The sequence below is a fragment of the Phocoena sinus genome, chromosome 6 (assembly GCF_008692025.1).
Source record: "Phocoena sinus isolate mPhoSin1 chromosome 6, mPhoSin1.pri, whole genome shotgun sequence".
NCBI lineage: Eukaryota > Metazoa > Chordata > Mammalia > Artiodactyla > Phocoenidae > Phocoena > Phocoena sinus.
This window is the reverse complement of record NC_045768.1, coordinates 28,291,001-28,309,878: the sequence shown is the minus strand read 5'-3', so window position 1 is coordinate 28,309,878 and position 18,878 is coordinate 28,291,001. Positions and strand designations below refer to the sequence as shown.

The 18,878-nt window shown below is 40.9% G+C and overlaps 1 protein-coding gene across 3 annotated transcripts in view; it reads right to left on the bottom strand.

The window, feature by feature from the left end:
• Positions 1-515: 515 nt before the first annotated feature.
• Positions 516-18,878, bottom strand: part of ABCA1 (ATP binding cassette subfamily A member 1) — a 138,251-nt gene continuing 119,888 nt past the window's right edge. For all 3 annotated transcript variants that reach the window (XM_032634674.1, XM_032634676.1, XM_032634675.1), the window contains exons 38-50: positions 17,008-17,123; positions 16,773-16,917; positions 15,017-15,140; positions 13,499-13,628; positions 13,110-13,230; positions 12,257-12,319; positions 11,532-11,638; positions 9,156-9,297; positions 8,622-8,756; positions 7,502-7,605; positions 5,906-5,998; positions 5,004-5,247; positions 516-4,378 (exon numbers count right to left, since the gene is read on the bottom strand). In XM_032634674.1, coding sequence (XP_032490565.1) covers positions 4,238-4,378; positions 5,004-5,247; positions 5,906-5,998; positions 7,502-7,605; positions 8,622-8,756; positions 9,156-9,297; positions 11,532-11,638; positions 12,257-12,319; positions 13,110-13,230; positions 13,499-13,628; positions 15,017-15,140; positions 16,773-16,917; positions 17,008-17,123 — 1,665 coding nt within the window. In that variant the 3' untranslated portion in view covers positions 516-4,237. The remainder of the gene's footprint in view (positions 4,379-5,003; positions 5,248-5,905; positions 5,999-7,501; positions 7,606-8,621; positions 8,757-9,155; positions 9,298-11,531; positions 11,639-12,256; positions 12,320-13,109; positions 13,231-13,498; positions 13,629-15,016; positions 15,141-16,772; positions 16,918-17,007; positions 17,124-18,878) is intronic.

Sequence of the window (18,878 nt, the reverse complement as noted above, 5' to 3'; positions counted from 1 at the left end):
CAATCCTCCCGCCCCGCAAAGTTCAGATCCACACCTTAGCAAAGGACTGCTCTCTACACGTCACGGCCATCAAGTGGTCACAAGCAGAGCCACGACTCCACTGTGCTGCCTAAGAGGGCCTGTTTGACAGGGGTTCTTCAAGGACCGAGATTAGCAGTCAGTCTCAGAAACGATGCTTGTGAGCTACGACAAATGCACCCACATATCATAGCACTACATAATCTTGGGCGCAGACTGCACAGCACTTCTTACAGAAGAAAGGGAAGGCCCCTCCAACATTAGTATCGTCTCTCCTCCCACGTTTGCCTATTTTTCCTGCATGCTCACCCTTGCCAGCACCTTGCGGGTACACCTGCCACACTGTGTCCTTGTATTTTGGTTGAATAAAAAAAAGAGCACCGAAGGCTGCCTTTGAGCTTCCTCAGTGCCAGATGAAGTAATGAGGTTTTTATTAAATGGCTCCAGCAGTAGGTGGTGCTATGAATACACGAAAATAAATAAGTACAGACACAACAGAACCGTCACAGGTTTATTTCGTGACTTATTACAACATAGAAATATGCCTTTTTAATACTTCATATAAAGTTATTGACAATACAAAATTTTTTTCTTTTTTTTCTTTTAATGAAAATGATTTAACTTAGAAATCTATTGTGAAACTTTTGTCTAGTTTTGCAATTCTCAGATATTCCAGTGCAAAAATAGATCCCATTACAGACAGCATAAAGTGCTTGGAATGAAGGGCCAATGATAAAGAAAAAGCACAGAAACATAGCTTCATCGTAGGGTATAAGACGGGAGAACAGAATACTTAAACCTCATGGAAGGTTAAACATTCTATAAAAAGGGATGCAACAATTCTGAAGAGAATAAGAACAATATGACTATAGCACTATATTATTACTAGTAAATAGTAACAAGGGTAGAAATTAAGATCTCAGCGTCAAAGTGGTTCAAGATAATATGACACATGGCTCTTTGGAAAAAATGTTTACCTGATATATACAACCACGAGAAGAAAACAGACACATCCCTTTAGTCAATGATTAGTATACAGTGAATGCTGTGCAACATTTAATAGTCACAATGAGTATGCCTTCAGTACAGATATTGAAATACAGTAGTTTGAGGTTTGGTTATTTGTTTTTTAACAATGACCTATGCTGGGCGTTTACCTATAGAGGGCTTTGTTATTGTTTTCTTTTGTATTTTTCATATTCACAGTTAATAAGGTTTAAGGTGTCCAAAAGAAGCAAAAGCCGAAATCTTTAAACACTTGTGAAAATTTCTGAAACTCACATGGTTACATTTCCACAGGGATTATATAGAAATTTTACCTGACTGAGCAGAGAGTTGTAAAAATTTCTACTATAATTAGGCTTACACAGAAAAATTTAAAAGACTGCTGTTTGGATAGTCTAAAAGGTAACAATACTAATGGAAGTAGATGGGTAGCTGTAGACTTTTTCTAGCTTAAGAGAACCTTTAAATCTATATTGAAATGTTGCATTTTTTAAAAAGTAGTTCACAGTGTCTTTTGATATTTTAAAACATGGCCTTGAAGTAATCAAATAAAGGAGCTACTCATGGTTTTAATATAATACAGAATTAGAACATGATTCTAGTGAAATGGGAAAACAGAAGCTTGCTTTTGAAAAGTATTGAACAAGGAGAAACAATTATTCTATACATTTTATATCATTAAAGATAGCATAAAATATGAGCTCGTGCCAATAGTTATTGGAAAAATGCCTCCATTGCTTGCTTAGCATTTTAGAAAATATCGGCATTCATTTCCTTTTTTTTTTTTTTAAACTTTTTGATGTGGGCCATTTTTAAAGTCTTTATTGAATTTGTTACAATACTGCTTCTGTTTTATGTTTTGGTTTTTTGGCCGTGAGGCATGTGGGATCTTGGCTCCCCAACCAGGGATCGAACCTGCACCCCCTGCATTAGAAGGTAAAGTCTTAACCACTGGACCACCAGGGAAGTCCCCTAAAGGTCATTTTCTTTTTCCAAGCAACAAGTTGCATGATAACATAGAGTAAATTTTAAAAGAGAAAATACAGATTTGGAAAGATCTGAAATCTTGCACCTTTAGAGTTAATATCTGAATGTTTTTTAAAGAAGACATTAGTAATGATATTGAAAGATGACTTTACCAAACGGTATTTCTCTCATAATTTTGTTGCCTCAAGACAGATGACATTAGGGCTTCTCTGGTGGCGCAGTGGTTGAGAGTCCACCTGCCGATGCAGGGGACACGGGTTTGTGCCCCGGTCCGGGAAGATCCCACATGCCGCGGAGCGGCTGGGCCCGTGAGCCATGGCCGCTGAGCCCGCACGTCTGGAGCCTGTGCTCCGCAACTGGAGAAGCCACAACAGTGAGAGGCCCGCATACCGCAAAAAAAAAAAAAAAAAGACAGATGACATTAAACATTAGTGCAATATTATTTTTAACAAGTATTTACTGACTAAAAAAATTAAACTGGGTTAGAAAAGTCTGAGATAATCTTCACGTGGGGGCATTTGCTGTTTTTTGTGTTTTTGGTTTTTTCATGATAGGTTAGTGATTGAAGAGATGACAAATTTGAGATTGTCAGAATGGGGTATCTGAGATTTTCAAAGTCAATTATTCGAAGGTACTAAATGCCATAAGCACAGTTTTATGTTATTCAAGAAGCTTTGAAGCCAGCCGTCTTCTCTGTGAAAGTATTCGTTATATAGTCTTGTGATCCTTATGACATTTAAACTTTCTTGGCTTTTGCATTGTTGCTATTTTCAAAAAGTGGGCTGCCCAATATTCTTTCAGTGGGTTCCCACAACCACAACAAAACCTGTATTTGTAAACCAGTTAGCTGACAAACATGGCACAGGAAATCTACTGAGACTTAATATCTCCTCACCGCGTCCATCCATACTCAGTTATAACATACACTCAAAAAATACTTGATTAATGCACTGATACTAAAAGTATTCTAAACGATCTTAAAGAAACTTAAATACAATGTTGTCATGAGATCTTGGCCATCACACTGTTTTCTAGTCACTAGGCATTAGATGATCCATTCGCAAACTTACATGAAAAAATAAAGCTAGTGCGGCAGTGTGGCCATACTCCTCTGTGCCACAGGGTTCTACAAAGAGGCCATTCTAAGGTTTCAGAAGTCACTGACAGAACTTACAATTCCAAGTAACATTAAAAGTACAAAGATTTTTCTCAAAATACAACTCCATCTTTTCATATTCTAGATTAATCCAAAAAGCCAGAAATAATACTATGCTTGTATCAAGCAACAAGATCTTGAGATGCACTGTACCGTGTTAGCAGACGATCAGGACAAATGGACACAGGCCTCCCTTGGTTTGAACGCATCATCCTCCTCATCCCGTGCCCTGGCTTCCACAGCCTGAGGCCCCAACAATGCGGTTGCTGATTCTTTGCTTCTTAACCAGGATCTAAGTATACTTAAAGAGTCCCAGAAAGATAGCCTCGGAGACTCATGGTTCCAGGCAAGGACGACAACGAAACCAAGTCTCACTCTTGCATGTTACCATGCAATTTGCATGTTGCAATTTGCACGTCACCACCATCAGAGCAGCTCATCAAAGAGGGAATCAAAGCAGGACTTTCCCCACACATGGAACCATTTTGTCACCCGATATTTGATGATGTCAACAGACTCTGAGCAGAGCAGCTTTCACAAAAGTGTGCGTGACACACCATGGTGCTTCGGGCTTTCTGAGCAACTTGGCATTAGTAATTCCGGCGCACTCACTGCCGACACTGGCTGTGTCACCGGGAAACCAGTCTCCTGGCTTGGCACGGCTTAATGAATGAGGATGCCTTTTGATTTTGATAAACAACCACTGGCCATGATTACTTGATGAATTATTGTTGCAACCCCAGTTAGAATACAAAGGAACAAAAAAGTATGTCAAACCCATATGTCCACTGGGTTCCATACTAGAGTTTCACATAAGTATAAGGTAATAAACTAAATTCAAGTCTTTCTCACTCGAGAGCCATACAAGACATAGGCTACAAAGGCACTGCCCTTGTAATGGAATTTTGTTTTCATTGCATTGAATTGCATTGCATTGAATAGTATCAGTACAGTATCCAGTTTACCTCTTCCCACAAAATCTTCCAGCTCTTCCCTCTGGAACACTTCACATAGTGCAAAGGAAGGTCTAGTTCCTCCTTTCTTCTAGCCACCCTGTATGAACAGGATTCTTCATACATAACTTTCTTTCACTTTCTCGTCCTGCAGAAAAGATGTGAGAAGTGCAACATCCACTACTGTCTGGTTTTTGTGTAATGACAGGTCCTTTAAGTGGTCATCATCACTTTGGTCCTTGGCAAAGTTTACAAATACCTGTCAAAATAAAGGTGGACTTTATAAATAGCTCTAACTTGCTCTCTTGATTCTAGTTGCATTTTTCCCCACGTGAAAATTAGAGAATACGAGATTGAATAAATAGATTAACTAGAAAATTTTGTGTGAGAGGGAGAGGGGAATACTTGACAAAGCATTAACCTAAAAAACTCACCTTCTATTATTGCCCCCCAAATCACCAACTGCTCAATCATCTATTTACTTTGACTCATACAGGCCTGATTAAAGGGAAGAGGGTTGAAAACTAACATTTACTGAACACCTACTAAGTGCCAGGATCTATTTGGTACCTGATGTTACCTAATTTAAATGGGATAAGGCACCTGGCATAATACCTGCCCATGGCAGATACTCAATAAAAAACTGCAGTTTTTATGATTATTATGACAATTTATTCTCACATGAGCCCTATGAAGTTGGTAGTATCATCTCCCTTTGCAGATTCAGGGAGGTTAGGTAAAAAGCATAACTAGTAGTAGTAGATCAGGAGTTCATGCTCAGCTCATCTATACTGTGCTATAGGGCCCACAATGGGCAGTGGGTGGAGAAGCGGCAGGAAGCCTCACTCTGAAAAGGAAACCTGTTTTTGACACTCTAAGCTTACTTGGTCAAGTGTTGTCTGAGAGACAGAGTAGTCTTCTATGTGGAGTCGCTTTTTGCTCTGGGAAAGGATGCTGAAAATCCTGGCCAGGGAAGACAGTGAAGAGGGAAGCTGGTACTGCAGCATGTTCCGGTGCTTCTCCTTCAGCACGCTTCCCGGGAAGGCGAGTTCAAAGAACTCCTGGACAGGCTTCAGGTCAGGGTTGGACCCTGCTATTCGTACGACTATTGTATAACCATCTCCAAACCTGAAAGCAGGAAAAAGAAAGTCCAAATGGAAGACCCTCGGGAAACTTCTCCAAAGAATATTTAACTCTGAGAACCCCACTTGGGCCATGAAAGAGAGAGGTCCCTGCCAGACCCAGAAATAAGTTTCAGAGAGCAGGAACCAGTGGTCACGTACTGAATACCTATTCTATGTGAGCTGCCTCGCCGAGGGCTTTAGACGTGACTTCATTTAATCCTCACCTAGACCCGTGAGGTCTGTCAGATATTACAGAGAAATCGAAACTGAGAGTGTTAGTCACTTGCTCATGGTACGTAGATCAGAAATGGTAGGGCCAGGGTGTGGACCCAACTTGTGCTTGACTCTGAAGCCTATGCGCTAACCTTACTGGCACATATAAATCTTCCCATTACATCTCTATAACAAAGCTAGAAAGTAGATATTCCTAGAACACTGCCTCTCAGAGAGGTTAAATAACTTGCTGAAGTGCATACAACCCATAAAAGGTAAAGACAGAATTTGCATGCAGCTCTGTTTGACTTCAAAGTCCTCATTCTTTCCACTATACCATCTCGTTCAGTTTATTTCCCTTTATTTTAGAGCCACCATGTGTACACTCACAGAAGAATAAATACACGATTTCTCAGTATGTGGGATCCCAAAGAAACTATCTTTGTTACCTATTTTTCAGATGTTGGACACTGCCAAGACACCTGAACCGCCCATTGACCATAATTGCCATCCTAGTGCAAAGAGCTTCGCATTCTTCCATGCTGTGGGAAAACAGAATGAGGCTTAGTTTTAGAGAGATGCTCCTATAACCATCAGAACATCACCATGTCATTTGGCATTTCAAAGAAACAGATCCCCAGCTTCCTAGGGCGTAATTGCATCCTGTTACAAATACATGAAGATGGAGGGAAAACGCTGTTCACTGCCATGCCGTTTATAATCGTGAAGAAAGTTGGAAATGATCCAAGTGTCTACACAAAAGAGGAATGGTTAAATAAATTAGGGTATATCCTAATGGAATACTATTCACTAATAGCTATAAGAAATGATGACACATCTAAATTAACTGACTTGGAATAATGTTCTCAGTATTGTTAAGGGAAAAAGGACTTAGTATATATGCTAAAGCTTGCATTTTTGTTTGTAAAAAACATATACAAGAAACAATAAATGCTGGAGAGGGTGTGGAGAAAAGGGGACACTCTTGCACTGCTGGTGGGAGTGTGAATTGGTTCAGCCACTATGGAGAACAGTATGGAGGTTCCTTAAAAAACTACAAATAGAATTACCATATGACCCAGCAATCCCACTACTGGGCATATACCCTGAGAAAACCAAAATTCAAAAAGAGTCATGTACCAAAATGTTCATTGCAGCTCTATTTACAATAGCCCGGAGATGGAAAGAACCTAAGCGCCCATCATCGGACGAATGGATAAAGAAGATGTGGCACATATACACAATGGAATATTAGCCTTAAAAAGAAATGAAATTGAGATATTTGTAATGAGATGGATAGACCTAGAGTCTGTCATACAGAGTGAAGTAAGTCAGAAAGACAAAGACAAATACCGTATGCTAACACATATATATGGAATTTAAGGGGAAAAAATGTCATGAAGAACCTAGGGATAAGACAGGAATAGAGGCGCAGACCTACTGGAGAACGGACTTGAGGATATGGGGAGGGGGAAGGGTGAGTTTTGACAGGGCGAGAGAGAGTCATGGACATATACACACTAACAAACGTAGTAAGGTAGATAGCTAGGGGGAAGCAGCCGCAAGGCACAGGGATATAAGCTCGGGGCTTTGGGACAGCCTGGAGGGGTGGGAGGGGGAGAGTGGGAGGGAGGGAGACGCAAGAGGGAAGACACATGGGAGCACATGTATATGTATAGCTGATTCACTTTGTTATAAATCAGAAACTAACACACCATTGTAAAGCAATTATACCCCAATAAAGATGTTAAAAAAAAAAAAAAAATCCATCAGTAAAAAAAAAAAAAAAAAAAAAAAAAAATCCATCAGTAAAAAAAAAAAAAAACATATACACTGTGTATAGATTTGCATAGGGAAACTCTGCAAAGATATATGGCCTGATGACAGTAATAGCTGTCTCCTAGTGATGCAATGTCAGGTGATCATAATTTTTTTTTCCATTTGCCTTTCTGTGTTTTCTATTTTTTATACAATGATCATATACAGTACTTGGAAAACTTAAAAGTTACGCAACAAAAAAGCCAAGCTAAGTCTTCACTACAGACCTATGAGATGTAAGCACTACTGATCTCCCTTCCTTGATGATACTTAAGGCACAATTCCACAAGAATCTCCGGGCTTTGGGGTCCATGCCTGTGGTCGGTTCATCCTGTAATTAGAATAAAATAAACCCTATTATGTGCTGGGAAAAAAAAAAATCAAAGATAGGTTTGGTTTTAAATTCAGAAGCATCTCTGAAATAGCCTAAGTTTTAACTTACCATTCTATTTATTTCCTGATGGACTAAAGAACCAGACCTTACATACAAGAATATTTCATACTGTTTGCAACCAGTTCACTTTTACATGCATCACTGAAGTAGAAAACTCTAATTTTTTTTTTCTAATTTTTTATGAAATGAAATTTCTCCAAATAAACAGAAAGGGAAGGGGAAAAGTCTTTTAGTTTCAACCATCTTTTCATGACTGACAAGTATATACTAAAAATTATTTTTGTCTGATACTGAAGTCAGTTTAAGGTTTGGGTAAAATTCCTTTTCTTGTTTTTAAATTCTAGTTCACTCTGGCTTAGCCTGTTATACTGTACTTGCTAGTTTTAGAGAAACAAATTCCAAATCCAAATAGTCTGGATAACTTTAAAGCCTCAGCCCAAGGCTTCTTCCTGTAATAACTTCAGTGCTCTTCTCCTCTACAGAAGAAAAAGGGTCAAGGGCCACTGTCAGTCTGACCTTCTGTTTTCCATTTATCTGTATGTAAGGAACTATGACCCAGGTGCTACCTTGGGGATCCTCAAGCTGTATCCACACTCTCAGTCTTCAGGGGATGAACACATAGATGGCATATAGTATGGTCCAGAGAAAGGTCAAATCACACACCAGCCTCAGCTGCACCTGTTGGGGTTCTCCATGCTAGAGAAACAAGGTCCCTGGAGTATCTCCTCCTTTGGAGCATCTGAGGGCATGTCAGAGCCACCCCAATGTGTGTCAAGGAGAGGGGAGAGGGAGCTTCCCTCTGGTTCTCTGAGGCTGCCCTGCTGTTCCTCATCGGGGGAGGGGGGCTTGCCATTGCCAAGCCAGCCATGCACGGCCTGGACATCGAGGACTTTAGAAAAGAGGTGTCTTCCTTTCAGGCCAGGACAAAGTTTCCCATTCACAGTCACACTCACCAGAAACACCACAGGAGGCCCGCCAATCAATGCCATGGCCGTCGAGAGCTTGCGCTTGTTGCCTCCGCTATAGTCCCCAGCATACTTTTCTCCATACTTCACGAGGCCCAGTTTCCGAATTGCCCACTCACCAACCTAAGGGTGATAAAAAGCGTCTTGACCTTTGTTGGGTTTGGGAATTTTATCATGCTTTCTTACACTTGCGTATGAAAACTCTTTCACTGAGTAGGACCAGGTTCTATACAATCACGACCTGGCAAGTGTGGAGGAACCAGCAGCAGGGGGGCAGGGACTCGCGTGGGTGGGAGCAGCACTCCCTCTCTGTCCGCCGGTGTGAGGCAGTTCACCTATCCCTGTCCCACCGCCACCACGGCTTCCCACCCTGAAAGGAGCTGCGAAGAGCCAACACTTCACATTGCTGCATCCACAAGGAAGAACAGCCTGAAGCCGATGGTCATGTGTGAAGGTCACAGCCGTAAGGTACACTGTTAGGACGCCAAGGGAGACAGGCTGGCTTTCCGGTGCCCACGGTACCTTGCCGACTTCTCTCTCTGGGACGCCTCTCAAGAGCGCAAAGAACTCCACGTGCTCTCTTCCAGTCAGCAGCTCTGTGATGGCATCGAACTGAGGGCAATAGCCCATGTTCTGATGTACTTCGTGGATGTTTGATAAGATACTGCAAAGGAAAACCAAACTGGTCAGGTTTTTAAGCATTTAGATACTCTGATCAGATCAGCTTGCCTAATATTCCTAAGAAGAGTGCTTGCGCATGACCAACACACCAGCGAGCACACCTGCTATAGCTTGAAGGAAAAGCCTTTCTGCCCCCAGGATGCCAGCCCCTCCTGGAAGTCAGGGTTCTGGCCTACACCCTGCCCAGTCCTTACACCTGGCTCCCCCAGCACCTCAGTCTGCAGGCTCAGTCCCATTTCAGAATTCCCAAGTCCATCCCAGCTGTGGCACCATCTTTATCAACAGCCTGAGTCACACTATCCCGGGACTTTAACACTAAGTGTCCATCCCTGACTTGATTCTGTGGCCCAGTCATATGCACCACGGGCTCTGTTGCTCCATTCACATCAGAGGAGGCTCAGCAACTCGCTGTGACTTCCTCTGCTTTTTGCTGCCCATACATTGACTCGCACATAACATGATCCAGACCCCTTGGTCCCACTAAATACTCAACCCAGGAATCCTCCTGGTTTTGAAGGTTTTTTTGATCGCAGACCCTCTGAGAATCTGATAACAACAAAAAATATACCTACAGACACAATTTGACATATATTGGTGGGGGCAGTTTTTAGGCCCTATGAAGCCATTCTCGGGTTAGGGATCCCTAATGTAGGAGAAAGCTCAGTGTCACATCCAGGCTGATAGCTGCACTTTAGCCACCTCTGGACAACCACGAGTTTGGCCCATCAGCAGTATTCATTCCTCTCTGCATATAAATTGGTACTCCCAGATCCAGCCTTTTCCAGAACTATGATTGAGGCGCTCACAGACCCTGTGCCTGGACCTCACAGCTACACTGCCCACACCACCTCTCAGAACCAGGCACTGTGATGAACCTTAGTTTGGGCCAGTTATTGCTGCCATTGCTGTGTGCCCCAGGAGCCTGGTACTAGGAACAAGATGGGGAAAGCAGGTGTGTAGCCTTAGGCCAACTATTCTAGAAATTCTGTTCTCTTAAACCTCCTTTACACTGCTACTGAAAAAACGTGTAAGATGCAGACAGCCATGAGTACATTAAGTTCCTTGCTCTTTTCAATTTTATTGGCTAGCAGCCCCTTGTCCAAATTGTGAATCACCACCCATTAGTACGTTGTGAAATAAATTTAGCGGGTCACAGCCAGTATTTTTTAAATGGTGTGGTAGATAGTAGAATAAGAAATATCAGAGTGCGCTGCAAGCAGGAAGAGTAGGTAATGTTTTACAAAACTTTTATTTAAGCTATATGCCTGTTTGTGTGTTTTTGTGTATTCACTCGGTTGAGAGGTAAAATGTATTGATTTTGGTATTGTGGGTCATGATCAAAGAGTTTAAAAGCCACTGCCTTGTACGGTCTCTCCAATATAAAAAGCCCAGAGAAGTCCCATATATTTCGAGTGCTCGAGTGTAACATTGCCTAACAGGACTCTAAAGTGTACTGTACCCCTTACGATCAGACTGCTTAGTGATCTGTGCACTCTCGGATAATAGCCCACGGTGACACCAACAGTTGGCACACCCTTTAGCGAGGGCAACTTGGCAAGTATATAGATAACCTTTTATCTTGTAGGAATTTTCCCTGAGGAAACAATCAAGATGAATACAAGGACACATTTAATGAAAAACAGAAACAAGTGTCTAACAATAAGGAATTGGTGAAATAAACTATAGGTACGTGTACATAGATGCATTTTATACAGCAAAATTTTTACATCTTAGAATACGTAACCAGTATATATTGTATCGTATACAATAATACAGTCATTAACAACAAAAGAACTAATTTAAAAATCTAGATGTAGTATGATGTCAATTTTATAATATATTTATATGTGTATATAAAGTAGAGAGATTTGGGGTGATGGGAATGTTCTAAAATTGTATTGTGATAATGGTTGCACAATTCTGTAAATTGCCTAAAAGTCATTTGTTGTACTCTTAAAACAAGTAAATTGTACGGCATGTAAATCATCCCTGAATAAAGCTGCTAAAAAAAAAGAGTGAGACTAAAATGAAATGTAAATAGTAGTTATCTCTAGGTACTGGGATTATGGATGACTTGTATTTTCTTCTTTACAGTTTTACTATATTTCAACATTTTTAGAAACTACAGAGTACTGCTATAATCAGAAAAATAACAACATATTCATTTAAATAAAGTTTTAAAAAAGTCCGTGGCAAAACACAGACTTCTTTTCTCACCTGTTTTTGTTAAGAAAAGCATCTCCTCTGGTAACACTGGTATCTCCCGTTAACATCTTGAAAGTTGATGATTTCCCAGCCCCATTGACACCTAGAAGTCCAAAGCACTGAAAAAGTTTGGGTAAGTTGTATAAGTAAACTACTAAAAATCTGAATATAAATGACCCTTATAAAATAGTCACCTCAGCTTCATTTTCATGTAACATGATCCTAAAACATCATTCTTAATGAAGAGTCAACTATTTTCTTGGTTTTAAGAAATCATATAGATATTTAAACATATGTTTTATAATGAAAGTGTGGGTGTATTTGTAAATATCATTTGAGTCGTCAGGTTAAGACCAAAGTTAATGTGTGAAAAACAGTAATGAAAGCCAACAAGTCAAATTTCACCATCTAATCTGGCTAAAGGGCATACAAGAATACACACATAAACGAGAAAGGAGAAAATCTATCTTTTAAAATCTATTTGAATTTCATTATCACCTGGAATGGATCACAAAATCACATTTTGGATGTGCATACTTTTCTTACATTGTCTGAGATTATCCAAAATTGCTGATATATGGGGCCTCCATCCTTTCAATGACTGATTGCTCCACACAGATATAAATGGAGAAGCCTTTTAAAACCACTTTTAACCCCTTACAGACATTATTGTTTGATTGCAGTAGAGACAGTCTGAATTAATAGGGGCAAACACAAAGTAGACAAAGTGTCTTTACCTCACCAGGAGGAATGCCAATGCAAATCCTGTCAACGGCAGGTTTCCTCTTCCTTCTATATACCTGCAACAAACAAAATGCAAAAATTCATGAGCTGCAGTGACTCACAGCTGTCCCAGGCAACTGTGGAAGAGAGAATTATGACCTAAACACACCACAAAATAAGACTCGTCGATAAGACTAAGTCGCACATGTGATGTGCTAAAGCCTTGGTCTGTCTCTGTGGCAACTGGCTTCTGAATGACCCTGAAGCTCAAAATACAAGTGAATTTCTTTTTATTTTTTAATCTAACGTCAGACTTTTAAAAAATATATTGGTCATTAATATTTATATAATTTTCATTTAATATGTAAAGACATTGTAGATATTTTAAAAACTAAATTTTACAGGGTAATAATTCGTTATCAAAACATTGCAAATATTGAACAGATTACAGAAAAGTGAATTTGTTGGGATTCTGGCACCTAGAAAGGGCTGAAACAGACCCTCTTCTTAAGCAATGGAAATTTACCAGCTTTTTGGACCATGAAACTCAAAATCAATCATTATTCTATCAACTTCAGCTTTGCCTCGATACACAACATTAGATGTTTTAATAACTAATGCATAAATGTGTGAAAAACAAATATACTCAAGAATGAGAATTCAAAGTATAATTATTTTCAGTAGGATTTCTTTAATTAAGAAGTCCCCATGGTGTATTTTAAATAAAATTAAATTGACAGAAACTTGGTACAGATGCACATTTTAGGAAGCATGCTCTTTTTATGGAGTCAGCAAAATGCTAGTTTCCAACATATAAAGCTGAAAAAATTGAAGACAAGTTGTTATAGCCTGTCCTCATTGCCTCACCTTAGTCAGCTCCTTGACTTCCAAGATGTCATTCTGTCCTCCACCATCAAGAATTCTCTGTCTCTCCCTCCTCACATCTTCATCCTCATCATTCAGAGGAAGAAGCTTTGCCTTTACAGGTCTTAGGGGGAAAAAATTAAGAAAAAAACCAAATCAACTTTTCAAGTTATTTTCTAAGTCAAAGACCCAGTTTCTAAAGCAGTCCTGTAAAATCCATACTCCAGAGTTGTCGGCAGTGTTGGGGGCCGGGAGATGCCCACATTAGGAAAATCAGTTTGATTATCTGTTTTGAGTTCAAGTCAATCCAACCACCACTGGCGAGTGTTTCCCTGTGTTCCTCCTCCGTGACCATCAACCAGGTGCTCTGTGAGTTCTGAGAGAAAGCTCACCTGGGCCTGATGAAGAATCGGTACTGGATCAACACAGTGATGAGGAAGAACACCACCCCTTCCACAGCCATGGCGAAGAGGTTTCGTCCCACCAAGTCCCAAGACAGCGGCGAGACAAAGCGATTCTCCCCTGGTAGACACAATGCAGAGATCCAGTCAGAATGGAGGCACCAGAGACCATGGCCCTTCCTCAAATTCAGGCCTACATTCCTAGAAATACCAATGTTTATGGCCTGTGGCCAGGAGGAAAAAATAAGGGAGTCACCACTTTCCAAATCTGATTTAGGGTAAGGTTTTGGGGAAACATACTGTGAAACAGTATCAATCAGAATTTCAGAGATAACATGTATTTGAACTGTAACTTCATCTAAGAAATCTAATGTTTCCATTTTTTTTTTAAGATTTATTTATTATTATTATTTTTGGCTGCGTTGGGTCTTCATTGCTGTGCACAGGCTATCTCTAGTTGAGGCGAGCGGGGGCTACTCTTTGTTGCAGTGCACGGGCTTCTCATTGCGGTGGCTTCTCGTTGCGGAGCATGTGCTCTAGGCGCGTGGACTTCAGTAGTTGCAGCACGCAGGCTCAGTAGTTGTGGCTCATGGGCTCTGGAGCGCAGGCTCAGTAGTTGTGGTGCCCAGGCTTAGTTGCCCCACAGCATGTGGGATCTTCCTGGACCAGGGATCGAACCTGTGTCCCCTGCACTGGCAGGCAGATTCTTAACCACTGCACCACCAGGGAAGTCCCTAATGTTTCCATTTTAATGAGACATGCCAAAAATCCTTTGTAAAAAGGCAAACAATCCAGGGTAATTTTTAGGGTCAGTATTTTAACAAATTATAAGCTTCACTAAGAAAGATTAGAAAGCACGTTTAAAAGATGCCCCTTTCAATAGCATATAATGTAACCTAGTGACTCAACTCATCTGGTTTTATGTAAATATCCCTTAAAATCCTTATATATCTCCTTGTACCTCCAAGTTTAAAACAAGTCCCTCTTCTATGCCCATTAAATAACATGGCCCATCTAACTATATGAGCCAGTCAATAAAGAATAGGCCACAGGAGAAATAAATTTAAAGACTCTAAATGTAGAAAGAGCTGCAGTAAATTACCTTTTTATAGACTGTGTAAAAGGTAATATATGACCCCATCTGCAGGTCCATGATTTTCCCAACAGAGCCAAAGTTTGCATCTTTCCTTCTCATTCTCTGGCCTGTATCTAATTCTCAAAGCTGTGGTCTGACTTTTCCAATGACTCTGGCAAACCCCACCAGTGGTATCAGGCACTGGGTCCAAGCTTAAGCCAATATTTTCCTCACCTCCAAAATTACTGTCTCATCTTTCAGACAAATGGTTGTGTCACATGACCCATGCCACAACCAGCTGTACTGACATGAGCCCTATCAGTGAAGTCCTGTGCCCAGTCACCACCCTCTTTCCAAAACAAAGGCCAAAGTACCAAGGCCCATGCAGACTGCCATCTCTATTAAAACATCCTACAGCCACTACTGTCACTCACCAAACCTTTCCAAGGCATCAGCCATTGCCTGGTTTTTCACCATGTCAATGAGCCCCCGTCCCAGGCAAAAATGTGGGAAGATCAAGAACACCGACTTCAGGATATCATTGATGTTATTCAGCTTCTAAAAAAATAAGACAGAGAGAGACTGTCTTTCGTGATTCAGGCTAAAAATTTACCAAAGTCTAAAATATGGAAGTGAAAAAGAAATTTGATTCCCTGAGGTCAAACTGAATCTTTGAATTCAGATACCAATAAATAGCAGTAGCCATAGAGGATGATATATAATGTAATAAAATTTTGCTCTTTAGAAAATCTGAAATAATGCTATGAGTATGGGAGAAATATAAGCAAAGTTTAGAAACATGATTATATTTAATCAGAAGCTAATCCATCATAAAATATTTGCTTAGCATTTTGAAAGCAAATTGCTCATGTCTGGGTCAATACTTCAGTTTCAGGGTTTTGTTGGAGTTTAAAAAATTCTTCTCGAATACATCAATCCAGCAGTGGCCAAATACCCAACAACTGAGTAAGTTGCTATGTGCTGGATGCACTGTGGCAGGGCACAGGAGACGCAGAGATTAATAAGAAACAGTCTAGTCTCTACTCCAAGGAAAAGAAACATGGAAACAGGAAATTACTACATACTTGGATGTGTTGTACTAGAGGCATGAACTGTGTGGGCTTTGGGAGCACAAGGAAGAGAGAGCACCTCCCATAAGGTAGGTAAGGAAAGCTTCACATTCAAACTCAGTCATGAAGGGTTAGTGAGATACTACCCGATTCTGTGACAGAGGAGTCACAGAATCGGGTAGTATCTCACATTGTTGGTGAAGAGCTCCAGCGCCAAAGTGCCACACTGCCATGGACGCCCATGAAGAGGTTCACGCGAATAAAGACCATGTCGGCTGTGCTGGGGATCTTGAACCAGGCCTACAGGAGTATGGAGGGTTGAAGGGACCACTCAGCCAAAGCTTACCATGTCTTGGGAGAGAGTGTGGTGGGAACTGTCAAGGAAGTGTACACCTCTGAAAGGCTTTGTGGGCTAAGTTAAGATGTCTGGATGAAGGCAATGACAACAAGAATGGACAAGGAACCTTGTTTAAGAGATCTGTAATGGGAGGAACTGGCAAGGTAACCAACTGAATGTGGGAAATAAGCAAAAGCAAAGCATATAAAATGGCTCTAATATTGCCCCAGCTGGGGTGACTGGGTGGATGGTAATGCCATCCAGCATGACAGGAATGGCAAGAGTAATACTGGGTTCTGAGGGGAAGATGATTTAGGACATGGCCAGTCTGGGGTGTCCTTCAGTTAATCTAAATGGAGCCATCCACTGGGCAAGAGAGAACATGAGAATAGAGTTCAAAAGGAGAGTTGGGGCTAAAGGTACGCATGGATGTGAGAGAGAACAACACGAGGCACTGAGCGGTGGTGGTGAAATCTTCCAGCATGAATGCCATCACCCAGAGAGGGCATCTGAAGTGGGAAACAAGATGCCAGAGAACTGAATACTGGGGAAAGCAACATTTAAACAGAAAGGAGTATACAAGAACTTGTCAAAGGAAACAGAAAAATGTGATCAGAGGCATATAAGGAAAAGGGTAAGCGAGAGATGGTATGCAAACCCTGGAAAGACAGACAGACTCTGCAAAAGGACAGAGTGGTCCATGGTGCCAACACCGCAGGCAGGCAGAATAAGATCATGACTAAACACTATGCTCATCCCAGCATCTCTTTCTGCAGAACTCACATTGTTGGTGAAGAGCTCCAGCACAAAAGTGGCCACGCTGCCATTGATGCCGATGAAGAGGTTCACGCTGGTGAGGACCACGTAGGCTGTGCTGGGGATCTTGAACACGAAGGAGGCTGGGTACATGAGAGGTGTGATGGACCACCTGGTGAGGCACAAAAACACATGTCCACTGGGTGTCCCCTGCCTTCTCCCTGACATCTGATACCATATGCCCCATCCAGAGGTGCCTTACCCATACAGCAACAGTAGAAGGGCTAGCACAGGCAGGTTGGTGGAGGACACATAGGACTTCTGCTGGAAGCAGATGAAGATGATGATGACCAGCGTGGCAGGGACCACATAGTTGCACTAAAAGTGAAACGAGGAAATCAAGGTCACCCCTAAGTCAAAGATACAACACGTCTCAAGTCTTCATCATCATCAGACAAGAAAGGGCAGATAAACGTATTGAAGAAGAACTTTGAATTAATGAAGCCACAAGAACTATTAATCAAAATACTGGACGATACGTGTTGACAAGCATTTTACCCCCGGCTGATTTTATAAACTACACGTCCTTTCTGTCTTTCCAACAGATAAGCCAAGGTGCCACGCTCAGTAAACTTACTGAACGATGGGTTCCCAGTCAGAGTAATTTCAATTTCCCAGGTAGCAAGTAAGCTGCCGTTATTCTTCCCAAAGACGACTGTGTCTGTTTCATCATTAATGCTGTATTATAGTCTGCCCAAGTTCAAGCTCACTTGTGATCTATTTATGAGGTAAGCACTCATAACATGAATGTCAGAACTGTTTCATCACACTGAGACTAATTTTAAAGTCTGTCCTGACAGTGTCTCAAGCATTAAAATGCAGAAATAAAGACTTGACCACAGGAGAGTTACGGGAATTCATAGCTGGCAGAGCAGAGCAGAGGCAGGGAGGTGGTAGTGGGCTTGTCAGCTGTTAGAAGTATTTGTAGCTTCAGACCACAGGGCTCTCCATCTCAGTCCCATCCTACACAAATGTGCTTTTCAAACAACCTAGATGAAGACATGCTTATAGCAAATTTCGGAGGTTCTAAAGCAGTGAGGAACAGATAATACACAGGAAGATAAGGGGTATTCCTGAGTCAGGGACTTGATCTTTTCATCTCTGAATCTGCAATGCCTGGCAGAGTCAGACACGTAGTGAGCAGTCAGTATGTATGTGCTCACTCAATAAAGCAATTACTGGATCAAGATAAAACGAAAACAAATGGACACTACATAAAATTCAGTTTAACAGGGATTAATATAAAATTTTATATACGTTTTTAACAACCTTTATATTTATATACAAAGCTATATATAAAGTTTGATATATATATATATCAAGTTTTAGATTCATATATAAATATAAAGGTTCAAAAAAGTCAATTGCATTAGTATACAGTGAAAGAGACCCCATAAAAAATACCTGTGAAACAGTTCACTGCCAAGTTGCCAACAAGACAGTGTTGCTTCCAAGATGAAATACCCTTGGGCTGAGTAATAGGAATATGGGATAAAGATCAGCTCCCTCTAGACTCATAAACATTCAGACCACAGCCTGAATATAATGTTAATTCTGGGCTTTGCTTTTCAAATGGCTCATTAACAATATGGAGCGTGGCCACAAAGAGGCAATCAGGTCAGAACAATGACAAGTCTGAGAGGCTTGCTATAATCAACACAGACATCATCATCATTACTTACATTTGTACAGGGATTTAGAGATTACAAAGTATGTTCTCATATATCATCTTATCTGGGGAAGACTTAGGATAAATGACAGGTGTCTTCAAATATCTGAGGGGCTGTCCAGTGGGAGAAGAATTAAGTTTCATCTGTGTGGCCTACAAATTAATGGACCTCACAGGGAGATACATTTCAACTCTACTTTATAAAAATTAGAACTTCAGAGTTCTTTGAAGTCCTCCATATTGGTCCAAATAGAAGCAATATATTACAGCTGGCATGAAAACAGATTTGCAATGGATGGATAAGCTTCCAGTAAAACATGTAAAGTTTTCAAATGACAGACTGAGTTCCTAGTAAGACAAAGCACACCCTGACTCTGGAGGTTAAAGCTCTATCAGACAAGTTA